General features: G+C 42.1%; 1 protein-coding gene across 7 annotated transcripts in view; it reads left to right on the forward strand.

The window, feature by feature from the left end:
• mef2d (myocyte enhancer factor 2d) overlaps positions 1 to 13,480 on the forward strand; it is a 98,215-nt gene that overhangs the window by 73,478 nt on the left and 11,257 nt on the right. For 5 of the 7 annotated variants that reach the window (XM_078790718.1, XM_078790717.1, XM_078790721.1 and 2 more), the window contains 4 exons: positions 2,612 to 2,843; positions 3,699 to 3,755; positions 12,924 to 13,102; positions 13,378 to 13,407. In XM_078790718.1, coding sequence (XP_078646844.1) covers positions 2,612 to 2,843; positions 3,699 to 3,755; positions 12,924 to 13,102; positions 13,378 to 13,407 — 498 coding nt within the window. The remainder of the gene's footprint in view (positions 1 to 2,611; positions 2,844 to 3,698; positions 3,756 to 12,923; positions 13,103 to 13,377; positions 13,408 to 13,480) is intronic. The other 2 variants (XM_078790720.1, XM_058053758.2) reach the window with 1 other exon arrangement.

Here is a 13,480-nt window from a genome sequence, read left to right on the forward strand (position 1 = left end):
AATGTGTAGCAGGCCCATAAAGAAATAGATGGATGGAATGGTAGGTAGTTAGTTTGATTGACTTCTTGCCTCATAATCACACTTTATACATTATTCCTGCTAACTCTTCATACATTATTTATGTATTTTTCACTTCGCTGTCAGCATGGCTCAAGGTCAAATAAAGGATTAGAAAAACACCATTAAAAACGTGTTGTCATAAAAGCCAAATGTAAACACAAGACGAGGCACTTAACCTTGTATCTGACATTATTTTCAATAACTGCAGATTGACTTGAGAAGACTTTTTACTGCCTTTATCACGTTTGTAAACATAAAAAAACAAGTCTCACTTAAGACATCAAATATTTTCTTGTAATTTTGACATGAAATACAGTACGTATGGTCCTTCCGCTGTAATCATGCACTTTTATTGCAAGTAGACAAGAAAGTAGTGTGTATACTGTGTATGTAGAGAAGTGCTTTAAAAGTAACCAAGATGACAAATATGTACGTACATAGTCAACACCAGGTAATGAATGAAAGTTATTTAAAAGTCATCATGTAAGTTTCCATTCACTAAAGAGAGGAGCTTCTTCGTCACACATTTTTCTCTCATCTTGTGTGCCCTCGTCCTCGTGGGAGCTAAAGTGGGTCCCATGTAGGCAGTACCAGCACAGAACACAGCAGTTCTGGCCCATATTCTTTATATAGAAGTCCTGCTTTCACTTCCACATGCAGCACGGAGAATTGGGTCATATAGCGGGACAGCCCAAAGGTCCTTGGCCTTCATTTTCCAGGATCGCCCCCTGTCTACTTTTTGGACTCAAGAGTTAGTTGGCTTTGGACTACAGACAAAGATCAATGATATAAGACACGTGGGAGCCCGTGCAGCAGGATCAATTTCCATGTGACGTGCACCTTCAGAGGGGTTGATGGGATGTGGCGGGAATGTGACGTGCACGCTGCAAAAAAGGCACCAATAACCTGATCCACAATTGAAGCGTGTAACCTGGCATGGATGCGACACATGACGCTTTCTGGCCCTCCTCCAAGTCACTTTGCATGCTCAACTCTGAATGCGTGTGTGTTGAGACGTTGGGAGAGCTCATTTCCACAGCATTTCACCCCAAAAGTAATTATTTGATCACATTGTCACTGGTAATAAACCTTCCAAGCCCTACTAACTACTCAAATATCACAGATTTAGGATATTGTTTAGGATATTGTTTAGGATATTGTGTCTTATGTAACGTGAAAAAATTAAGGTCTTACTATTTTTTACAGCTAGTGAAGTCATACTAAGGAGTTAAAATGCAGATGTAGCTTTAGCAGTAATTTAGCACCACTGGTATGTGTTAGTGTTAGCGGTGGGAGGTGGCATTGACCGATGCATGTATCATTAGTGATAGGGTGTAGCGTTAGGTTGGATGTTATGCAATTACGCGATCGGTTCTGCGCATGCGCGAGACCTATGTTTTTGTACCTACAGTACATTTTTAGCGATTCCACCAATGTGCAGAACATATTTTATATATGTATTTTAGGCATCTTTAATCTATGCCGCACACACTCACAAAAACGTTAAGATTTGAGAAATTACAAAATAATTGACTTTTTTCTTATATCCATGTTGTAAGTGTATAATTAGCACAGACCAAGTACTAGCATGGCCAGCATATGTTCTGTCTTCTTGCTGGTAGCTGGTCTATGCTGGTCAGACCAGCATACCAGCAGATCCTGGTTTTTTTTCAGCAGGATGAAAAAATACAGATAAAAGCATTTTCTAGCATATGGATGGTATTTCCGCGGTTAGAAAAAAACTAGGTGAATCATTGCACTTTGCTTATGGTTGTTTACATTCAAATATGACAGCATTTTATGTGTTGTTTTATTGTTTTCATGCAGGTTATGTGTAACTGGATATGATGTTTGCGTCTGCGCTACGTGCATTGTGTATATTTTTATGTAACTCAGTGTAGACGATAAAAGCATCCGTACTGTAACAAAGTATTTAAAGTCACAAATAAAGTAACCCCCCAATGTATTACATATATGAAGTATGGTTATTGATCTTGCATTTTAAATGTTTGTACATTTAAAAATAATTTTAAAAAAAAAGGAAGGGACATAGGTCTCTTGCATGTGTAGAACCGCATTACGTTGTGACTGTGGCAATAGGGGTAGAATATAGCATTAGCTGTACTGTAGCTGTACTGGATGTACTGTAGTATTAGCGGTAGGTTTTAGCGTTAGCAGTGTTATGTGGTATTAGCATTAGGATGTATCATTAGCGGTGGCATGTTAGGTTAGGTGAATAAATTCTGTGGTTTGCAGCATTAGCATTAGCATTAGCATTAGCAGTTGGGTGATCACAAGAGAGAGAATATTGTCCTCAGTATCGGGGGCCATGTAGCATTAGCAGGGAGGTGGGGCTTAGTGACATCACTCAGGAGGGAATGACTCTTCATGTTTGTTTGTTTTGGTGTGACTGTTTTTCCACCTCCAGGCTCGTTTGCTTTGCGGCTGCTAAGCTAACTGACCACCTGTCTGACTGAACGTGTACAGTACATGTCGACCACGGCCACACTATAAACTCCACCCCTTCTTTCTCTCGCTCTCTCTCTACCAGTCTGCCGTCCCACAGCCCACCTTCTCCATGCCAGTCACCGTGCCAGTGTCCAATCAGAGCGCTCCACCGGCCGCCGCCCTCCAGTTCAGTAATAACCCGAGCGGCGCCCTGGTCACCACCACCTCCTTCGTCACCTCCGCCCTCACAGACCCCCGCCTCCTGTCGCCACAGCAACCAGCCCTGCAGCGGAACACCGTTTCACCAGGACTGCCACAGCGACCTGCCAGCGCAGGTACTAGACGCCAAAAGTTCCACCATTTTTTTTCTCGTTTTAGTTTCTACTTTTTTGACAGCTTTGACTTGTTTTGATGCTCGCTGACTGATGAGGTTTGTACGCAAGGAAACCTCATCCACTGCAGGAAATACGCACAAAGACGAAACAAAAGCCTGTCTTCAAAAAGAACAGCAGGCTGTGAAGTGACGCCCACTCGCTTTGATTGACAGCTCCTCTTTGGGAGGTGCGGCGCACAAAAGACAAACGACTTCTACCACCTAAAAAATGTTTTTGAATCGCTCGTTTGTTGACGCCCACAGCTTGTCTTCACGCTTACATGATTGGGCTGCAGCCACTTCATTAGGCACCCTATCTAAATCAGCCTTTACAAAGATAATAATGTTGACTTTTGATTGACAGGAAGGTATTCATTCAGCAATCTGTTTATTATTCTGATTGACTGAGGGTTAAAATATTATAAACCACTCACGGTATAATGCAGTACACTCCTGCAAAATACTACTATTATCAACTCACCATTGCAAATAGATTTGCATTAGTTCTTGTATTTATTATTAAGATGTAATAATCACCTGATGAAGTGACCAGTCAGTGGATCATTCAAGCAGTGATGATCATGCAGATGAAGTCGTATTTAACAAAAGCATTTAACAATTGAATCCATGTAGTTGGGATTCAAGGACCATTTTAAATGATGTGAATCCAACACTGGAGCACTCTATTCAAGCAGACACTTGATTGAATGATTAACGTGGAATTTCCTAGTGGGATGTAATTTAAGTGGAATATGCATCACTGATGAGTGCTGCTCTTCATGTACAAGATGCTCATGTTGCTCGTCCTGGTCTCCAGGCGCTCTCCTAGGAGGAGATCTGGGAAACTCCAACGGAGCGTGTCCAAGTCCAGTTCGTAAGTAAAGTCTCTCTTACTCCCTCCATCCCTCACTCACACACACACACACACACACCACACCACACACACACACCTTTAATTCTGCCTGACATAAAAAAGTGAAATGATTTTGATGGCTCTTTTACAAACAGTGGCAGATTATTTTCAGTGTGCCAACAGGCTCACTTTCAGCACACGCATGCACATACACACACCTGTTGACAGGCGACAGCTGAGGGTCACAGTCCAGAGGACAGAATGTGACAGGAACAACAGTGGTGGGGTGGGAGGTTGATAAGGAACAAGAGAAAGTGAAAGTGACTGAACTTTGCTTGGAAGTTGTGTTGTTTGTAAATTCTTCTGCTAGCATCTTCTGCTATCTTCTAAATGACGACCTTCTTATAGTCAATTATTTGTGGCTGAACTCAATTGAGTAAAAATGTCACTACTTTTGTTGCTATTTATTGGAAACGAGAAAAAGTGACAATTTATTTTCAAATATAATATGTTTATTAACACCGTGGCCTCATTTCATAGTACTATGTCAATGTCTAGGCACTCGGAATAATTGACAAGCAGACTCTATACAGGGAATTTCTTAACGATGATCATGATAATTGAATTTCTTGAAAATTGTAACCGAAAATGGTCAAAAGAGCTGCACGGCGGCCGAGTGGTGAGGAGACCCGAGTTAAATTCCACCCACGGCCATCTCTGTATGGAGTTTGCATGTTCTCCCTGTGCATCCGGGTACTCCGGTTTCCTCCCACATTCCAAAAACATGCTAGGTTAATTGGTGACTCCAAATTGTCCATAGGTATGAATTTGAGTGTGAATGGTTGTTTGTCTATATGTGCCCTGTGATTGGCTGGCAACCAGTCCTGGGTGTACCCTGCCTCTCGGCCAAAGACAGCTGGGATAGGCTCCAGCATGCCCACGACCCTCTTCAGAGTAAGCGGTCCATAAAATGGATGGATGCAAATAGGTTGCTGCAAAAATAAAGGAAATGAGGAAATAAAAGTGTATATATTTAACTAAATAAATGGAAAAAAGAAAATGAATTGAATATGAAATGATAGACTAGGTGTTTCCTATAAGATTTAGATCATGAATCGTATGAGATGAAACTGACATTGTCTCATGTCGACCAGTCCAGGGTGTACCCCGCCTCTCGCCCGAAGACAGCTGGGATAGGCTCCAGCACCCCCGCGACCCTTGTGAGGATAAGCGGTAGAAAATGAATGAATGATCAAAAAATTGAAAAGAATTTGCAAAGTTTGAATCTAGAATCAACTAGAATCTTGTTTGTTGAAGTCATTTCGCCTTTAATCCTTCTTCAAGCCTTTAAGTCTTCTTCAGTTCTTAATGAACTGGCATCTCCCATTGTGGCCAACGAATACATGTCAGAATTGGAAAGACAAGCACTGAGCTCCTATAGAGGAACAAAGTTCACCTACTGGTTCAGATATGTCAACACAAGATCAAATCTATGAAGTAGATTTGTTTACGGAAACACATGAACTGAACAGAAATCAGGAAGACATCAAAGACTATGTTTTTGGAAAGCAAAAAGTGTGGGCGGAAAAGAACGGACGCCTCATTATTTAGGTCTACAGAAAACCTGCCCACCTGCTCTCTGACTCCCATCACCGGCACAGAAGATCCTACCACTGAAAATGGAAGACAGAAGTAGCAGTGTGTGTATCCTAACTGGGCTTTGGGGTAACTATGCCCGACCCTGACAAGGGAAACAGGAGATGAAATGTGCTTGGTCCCACACAAGGCTGATTTGTCCGGAGGATTTTCTCCAAACCTAACATACCAATGCATTTCAAACCCACTAACACCCTCAGACCGAATCTAGGTCGCTCCAAGGACAAAATCCAGAGAAGAAAACTCTCTAATGTTGTTTATGCAGTGTAGTGAAATGCTCTCTACAATGGAGAGACCAGGCAACACTTATACAAACACATAACACAGCATCGGAGAGCAGTTTCTTCGGGCCCCAGTCAGTAGTTCATTTGTACCTCAGGAAGAAGGGAAATTCCTTTGAAGACAACAATGTCCAAATTCTAGATAGAGAAGACTTCTGGTTTGAAAGAAACTCGAATGGCCTTCTCTAAATGGAGGAGATTTCAATGTCTTGGCATCCCGCCACCCAAAATTGTCCCATTTATCTGAAACGGTGGCCACAAATCAGCTGTTTTGCCACCAGACGGACAAACGACCTATTGTTATGCAGCACAGTTTTTCAGCTGTTTGGATTCAAGCTTTGCAGATTACCACCAGCGAGGTCAGTGATTCTCAACTAGCCACAGAGACATTTTCAGTGCCACAAAAGTGGGCCTCAAGTCTGTGTTATTTGCCTCTGCGTCACCGCAAGGTGTGTGCCATGTTTCTGGGTGACTTTATAAATATTTATATTAGATTGCCTTTATCTGTCCTTTATCTATGAAGAAATCAGCGTCTAACCGCTCCAGCTCACATTGTTATGCTTGGGAAATTCCACCAACAGTGAAGAGTTGCAGGTACAGTTCATCTTTTCATGCCCAGTTAGATCTATTGACCCAGGCAGAGGCGTCGTCTACAGAAGAAATGGACATCCTATTATTATAGATGGAGGTATTATAACTTACCTGCTGATTTAATCTGAAAAAACTCCAATTCAACAACTTGAATTGTCCTTATTGTTTATCTGAGGAGTTGAATCAGAGCAACTGGACATTCCTCCCACATTCCAAAGAAATGTTGAAAAAAACGGTATGAATGTGAGTGTGAATGGTTGTTTGTCTATATCTGCCCTGTGATTGGCCAGCGACCAGTCCAGGGTGTACCCCGCCTCTTGCCAAAGGTCAGCTATAGAGGACAGGCATAGAAAATGAATGAACGAATGAGTGGTTGACCTCTCATCCAGGTGCTGTTATTCAACTCATCAGATAAATTAAGTACTGAAAACCTGTACACACACTTTTTTCATCATTTTAACATTTGTGGCTAAAACCGCCGTGGTGTAGTGGTAAGCGTTTTGGACTTCGGCCCCATTTCGTTCGAATCTCCACTAGTAAGCATCATTGGTATTCGTAAGGAAGGGCATCCGGAATATAAAGTGCTCAAGCCAAAAACGATCAGCTGTGGAGACTCCGTAATCAGGAAAAAAAAGTTAAAGAAACAAACAAACATGTGTGGCTAAAAATGTGTTGTTCCTGAGCAAGAAGATCATCATCATGTATCATAAGCACCATATGAAAACGTGTTGCCCTTTAAATATAGGAAGTTTTATGTGGAAACATTTGGGTCGTCACTTGTCATTGAGGGACGATGATGTGTCTTGCAGCCAAACAGTTGAGAACCACTGACCTAGATGACTGACAACCTACACAGAAAGATGGAAAGGAATCTGTAGCAAAACAAGACATGACATAGAGAAGCATCGTCCATGTTGCAGGTTTTATTTTGTCCCACTTTGTCCGTGTGCATCATTAATCCACACGTGCCTGTTAAGACTTTCTTTTTGAAACCAGCCGAGCACAAATGTTCCTGCAACAACTGCAACAAATAAAAAAAGGCGACACCAGTCTTCTACCCCCCTTCCCCCAACACCCGGCCCCTCTCAGCTGTTCCACTTCGTCTCTGCTCTGCAATCAGCCGCCACCCCACCCCCATCCGCCCAACTGTCCCTGGTCTTGGCACCGGCCGGTCCTCAGAGGTGACTTTGACGCTGGCCAGAGCTCCCTCCTTAAATCCCATTAGCCAGGACAGATAATGCCAGCCAGCAAGCAGTAATGGAGGGTTTTTTTCCTCTCTGTTTTAACGTTCCCCTCTTTGGTGGTTTGATAGAGATTTGGTGTCAGTGGACGTGGGCCAGCAATCAATACGTTTACTTTGACTTGTCTGCACTTTGTCAGGGAGACAAGCTAGCTTTCAGTGTTGCTGCTAATGACCGACAACATGCACACTGGGGTTTAACATTACATTCTCTTGTTTTTTTATTGAAGCTCAGGTGAGTAAAATGTTCTACCATCTGCCTACAATCAAGATTACAATTCTGAGATTACTTATTTTTTCACACGAACACACACACACACACACACACACGCTGTATTCTGGACCATGTGCTTAAGTTTTCTAATCACAAGAAAAATCTATTAATTAATGTGATCACTCGTTTTGCGAGCTGATAAAAAAATAGTCAGCCAGCCTCGCTGGTGGTGTTGGCCATCAGCAGGTAGAACCGGGATGCTGAGCCAACACGCCCCGGAAGAACTGAGGAGGACAGTCATGCTAAGGGGTCTTTGGGTAAAATGGTAACCCAAACATTTGTAGACCAGTGTTGTTTTTGCCTCTAAGGCCCACATACAGAAACATTTTCATTCATTCATTCATTCATTTTCTACCGCTTTTCCTCACGAGGATCGCAGGGGCTGCTGGAGCCTATCCCAGCTGTCTTCAGGCGAGAGGCGGGGTACACCCTGGACTGGTCGCCAGCCAATCACAGGGCACATATAGACAAACAACCATTCACACTCACATTCATACCTATGGACAATTTGGAGTCACCAATTAACCTAGCATGTGTTTGGAATGTGGGAGGAAACCGGAGTACCCGGAGAAAACCCACGCATGCACGGAGAGAACATGCAAACTCCACACAGAGATGGCCGAGGGTGGAATTGAACCCTCGTCACAGAAACATTTTAAAATACATTTTACATTTTAATGCTAAAAGCAATCCAGTTTAATTTAGAGATGAAATAACTTAGAGATGATTTTGTTTGGATACATTTTTGTGTCTACAAAGAGAACTGCTCCTTACATTTAATCTGTAATGTAGGTCAAGATATGCCAAGCAGTTCAATCAATATATTTAAAATACAAACGGCTTATGTTTAAGTTTGTGTGAAAATAAACAGAAAGGTAACGGTATTGCTGTGATAGCTTAACATTACACCTTTGTATCCTGGAGACTTTCATATTTTCTTATTTTCTTTTCAATGTGGCCTCCATTTAAATTTATTGTAATGTTGACTGATGTGTTGATGTACTGTACTACTCATTCTTTACTCCTGTGCATTATGGTGGATACAAGCAAGACGTTTTAACATAACATCATAAACTTCAGTCACTGGAAGGTTTTAGTTTTATTTGCCATACAATTTTAAACACTTCAGTGTGTTTCAACTTTGAAGGTTGATGGTATCTGCAGTCTCCATCATGTGTTGAAACATAAAGCACCATCGAATCACATCCCGGCTCAGGTGACTCGATCCGTCCGGATGTTTCTTGTGGTCTGCTAATGCCTCTCCAACCCCCCCCACCCCAACAGTCTCTCCTGCACTTCAGTATCTTGTTTCTTTCCTATTTCTTGTCCTCTTCTCAGCTGTTGTCCTGGCGCTCTGCACCATTGACGTCACGCAGCATTCCTTACATTCTCATGTCCTTCCTCAAATAATCCCAAGCATCACACATACTGTACGTGAGCCAAAGTCAACTTGCCTGCAAAATATCTCAAAATCAGCCACAAGACATCAAGGAAATAGCATGGGTCACAGTTTTACACAAGAGAGTTGGGATCTGTTGTCCAAAGTTAAAGGTGATGTATGGGAAAATCTTGTATGCTTAAAACACAAAAATGATGCTTTCATGGATGACTAAGGAAGTTCACAAAATATTCACATTTGCAGGCTGAAATCAGAGGATATTTACATTTTGATTTCTAAAATGATTAATCGAATAACAAAATCGTTCTTGATTAATTTATGGGCCACACGGTGTACGAGTGGTTAGCATGTTGGCCACACAGTCAGGAGATTGGGAAGACCTGGGTTCGAATCTCCACTAAGGCATCTCTGTGTGGAGTTTGCATGTTCTCCCCGTGCATGCGTGGGTTTTCCTCCCACATTCCAAAAACATGCTAGGTTAATTGGCGACTCCAAATTGTCCATAGGTATGAATGTGAGTGTGAATGGTTGTTTGTCTATATGTGCCCTGTGATTGGCTGGTGACCAGTCCAGGGTGTACCCCGCCTCTCGCCCGAAGACAGCTGGGATAGGCTCCAACATACCTGCGACTCTAGTGAGGATAAGCGGCATAGAAAATTGATTATTCTATGATTCATCAATTAATTGTTGCAACCCCAGCGTCAATGTTCCCTCTAAGTGTCAATTTTCTCTCTAAGCTGCGCGTGTGTGCAATTGCACACTGCTTCCGCCCTGTGCATGTACCGCAAATATGTGCTGGGCATTAAATAAAGTACAACCTAAACTGTGAATAAATGTATTTATTCACTTCGCAATTATGAATGACAGTATAGCAATGCAGAACAATGATGATATGATGCGTTTTTTCCATAGGCACACACACTTCCAATCAATACATGCAGCTGTTTTGCAGTTTAGCTAACACTGCGGTGGAGTTGAGAGCTAATTGATGCATTGCTAATTCCTGATTCTAGCAAAACCAGCGGGCAGTGCCAATGGCGTACCCACAGCCAACATAAACAAATGCAGTTCTTTTAAGGTGGAATGGCTGTCGGAGTATGTGAGAATTGAAGCACAGGAGGTGACACTAGGTGAGATTTCCTCTTTTGCAATTGAGAAAAGGCTGCTGTGCAAAATTTGTTCCGAAGCAAAGGTAGCAAGTGAGTTTTCGGAGAGAAAAGTATGGACTGATTGGAAGATGGACAACCTTAAGCGTCACATTCAGCAAAAAATTCATTTGAATGCTGTCAAAATTGTACGAAGACGCAAGGAGGGAATGGGGATCGGTACATTCGAGAGAAGAGGAATGAGCTGTCACACACACAAAAAATTCTGACCCCCAGCAAGTTAAAGTTGTCATATTTTACCAAAATATTTCATCAAAATGAATGCATCAATGCTGTCAGTTCAAAGTTAATGATCTATGCTTATTCTAGCATCATTTATTACTAATTTTAATTTGTGGGTATTAATCATTAAATGCTGTAGTAGAATAAATGTTAATAATAACACTGCCATTATGTATTTACAGGGAAAGAGTTACAGGAATTTACACGGTATTACACATTTTATTGTGCTAAATGTGGATGTTTTAATGTAAACAAAAGTTGATCCCTAAAAGGTGTACATATCTCAATTCTTTAAGAGCAGGGCCCCCAAGTAGATCAGAGCAGGAACCCTACCTAGACCAGAGCAGCACCCCTATCCTGATGAGAGTAGGACTTTCAACCTTACAACATATTACACAGCTCGTTAAACTATTAGGTTTTTATTCTTTTCATTGTAAGCATGCAGAATCACACATATTAAAAGTAATGTCATGGAAATGACTGCTGTAATTTTATTATTTTAATAAGAAACTCAGGATTTGGACAGGTGTTATACCGGTGTAGCCAGAGCATGAACATCTGATGCCGCTCACAGGGGTTGAAATAATTGAGATTTACGGTATGCCACAAGTCAGTGACAATGCCTGAAAACTATTTGACATTTTATGGAACTGGAAAGTCCCAAAAAAAGAGGAATTGCTGAGGCAGTGGCTTAGTGGCTTACTGTATATCAGGTTGGCTAGGAACCTTGTTCTCCATCCCAGTCACTGTTGTTGTGTACACGGTATACTTATTGAAGTGTACTGACAAGAAGTATTGGAGATGCAGTTATGGTCTTAACTTTAAAAACTAAAAAACTGTCCTTTGAAAGTCAGTCAAATGAAAGGTCCCAAACACAGTTAAATGTTTACACGTGACTTCCAAAAGCCACCTGCTGCACGGAGTGTGTGTGTGTGTGTGTGTGTGTGTGTGTGTGTGCGTGTCATTGGTCAGCTGTCTGCTGAGGAAAAAAGTTTTCATGCCGGCGAGGCTTAGGAGGCGTTTCATCTTCATCATTCATCACTCCTCGCTGACCGTTAGACACATGACGATCGTTTCCTGACAGGAAGTCATCTGCCATAGCAACCGCTGATGTTCTCATGAAATGGTCCCCCATCTCTTCGCTACTGGAACTTTCGTCCTGACATAATGACTTTGGCCACTAGAGGGCAACGGAAACATAAATGGCGAATTGAGTTTGCTTTTGCGTGATTTCATTGAAGCAAACGATTTTATCCCTTTTTCTTCTTCATGTTCTCATTTTCCCAATTTCCTTTCAAATGCCTTTGCTTTTTATAAGGAAAATAAGATGAAGTACAGTAATTACCATGTAACAACACTGACTTCTTATTCACGTTTTTCTTCCCGCCTTTCTGCCTAATACCACACTGAGCTGATGGCTTTTGTTTCTATAGTGTTTGTGTGTGTGTGTTGTGTGATTGACATGAAGCAGAGTCACATGTTGCTGTTGTCATCAGAAGGTGGCGTCATGGACAAACTTTATCTAACTGCATTCTTATGCACACCCTGACTCCGCCCACGTGTGTGTGTGTGTGTGTGTGTGTGTGTGTGTGTGTGTGTGTGTGTGTGTGTGTGTGTGTGTGTGTGTGTGTGTGTGTGTGTGTGTGTGTGTGTGTGTAACTGTGCGAGGCTGGAATGCCCCCGCTCAAACAATCTCACAGTGATGACATTGTGTCGCCATTCAAAGTTTTTATAAGGAGGTGATTTATCTTTAATATCAACAAGTTGGTTGTGACTTGCTATGCTATGCTTCTATTCTAACCATGGCAACCAAGACATAGCATTGCGTATGGCTGCTTATTAAGTGTGTTTGTAGGCCAAACTCCAACCAGTTTTGTTTACATACGACATCTGTCTGTCTCTCCGTTGGACAACAGCAGCCCCTAAAATATTACAGTAGTCTGTCTACTGACTACTGACACCCACAAGTATTTTACAGCCACAGTCCTCCAAAGTTTTTATTGACCTTTTTTCCACATCAGTCATTGTTGTGACAGATTGTGTTACAGCTTAGGGCAAGGTAGTAGAAAAAGTTATAATACTCAGAGAGTAAGAAGTACATAGAAGATAGGAGGACTAGGATACAAATATTAGTGGTTAAGGTGTAGTTTATGGTCAAGGGTTAGGAAAGAATTAAGCAGAGAGTTGGATATAAACCACACCCCTTATGGTCAGGGTTTGAGGTTTAGGGTTTAGGGTTAGCCTTAGGAAACAAAGTAATAATAAATAGAGAATAGCATATGGAACAACAAAGGATACAAATATTCCCAATGTCCTTATTCCATTTCGTCACCTCTCTCTCTCTGTGTTTCTCTCCATAGCTAACGGCTACATTAGCGCCAGGGCGTCCCCGGGCCTGCTGGCCGTCTCCAATGGCAACAGCCTGGCCAAAGTGGTCCCAGCCAAGTCTCCTCCCCCTCCCAGTCCTCAGATGGTCAACAGCCGCAAGCCGGACCTCAGGGTCATCACCTCGCAGGGCGGCAAGAGCCTCATGCAGCTGGTGAGGAAATGTCTGAAATATATGTGGGAAAATCTATGACTTTAAGTATCAACATCAAGGATGCTCTCTCGTTGAGATGAACTTACGTTTTTCTTACAACATTGTGTGAACAGTTTGGTGTCATTCCAAGCTACAAATCAGACTCATATTGTTCCTCTCTTTTGCATCAGCAGAAATTAAACGTTAGTTTCGGTAAATTAAACTTGAGAGTCGAGACCAAAACATGTCATGTGTGTAGTCACATGACCCCTTGTGTGTTTTTTCCCGCCGTGCAGACAGAAGAAGAACTGGAGCTGGTCAGCGAGGTGAATAGAACCTTCTTTCAAAACCTTCTAGGCTGGTGTCATGTCCAACTGTGCATGTGTGTGGGGGGGCGGG

The sequence above is a fragment of the Doryrhamphus excisus genome, linkage group LG5 (genome assembly GCF_037039965.1).
Source record: "Doryrhamphus excisus strain RoL-2023G ecotype Guam linkage group LG5, RoL_Dexc_Guam_v1.1, whole genome shotgun sequence".
NCBI classification, from domain to species: domain Eukaryota; kingdom Metazoa; phylum Chordata; class Actinopteri; order Syngnathiformes; family Syngnathidae; genus Doryrhamphus; species Doryrhamphus excisus.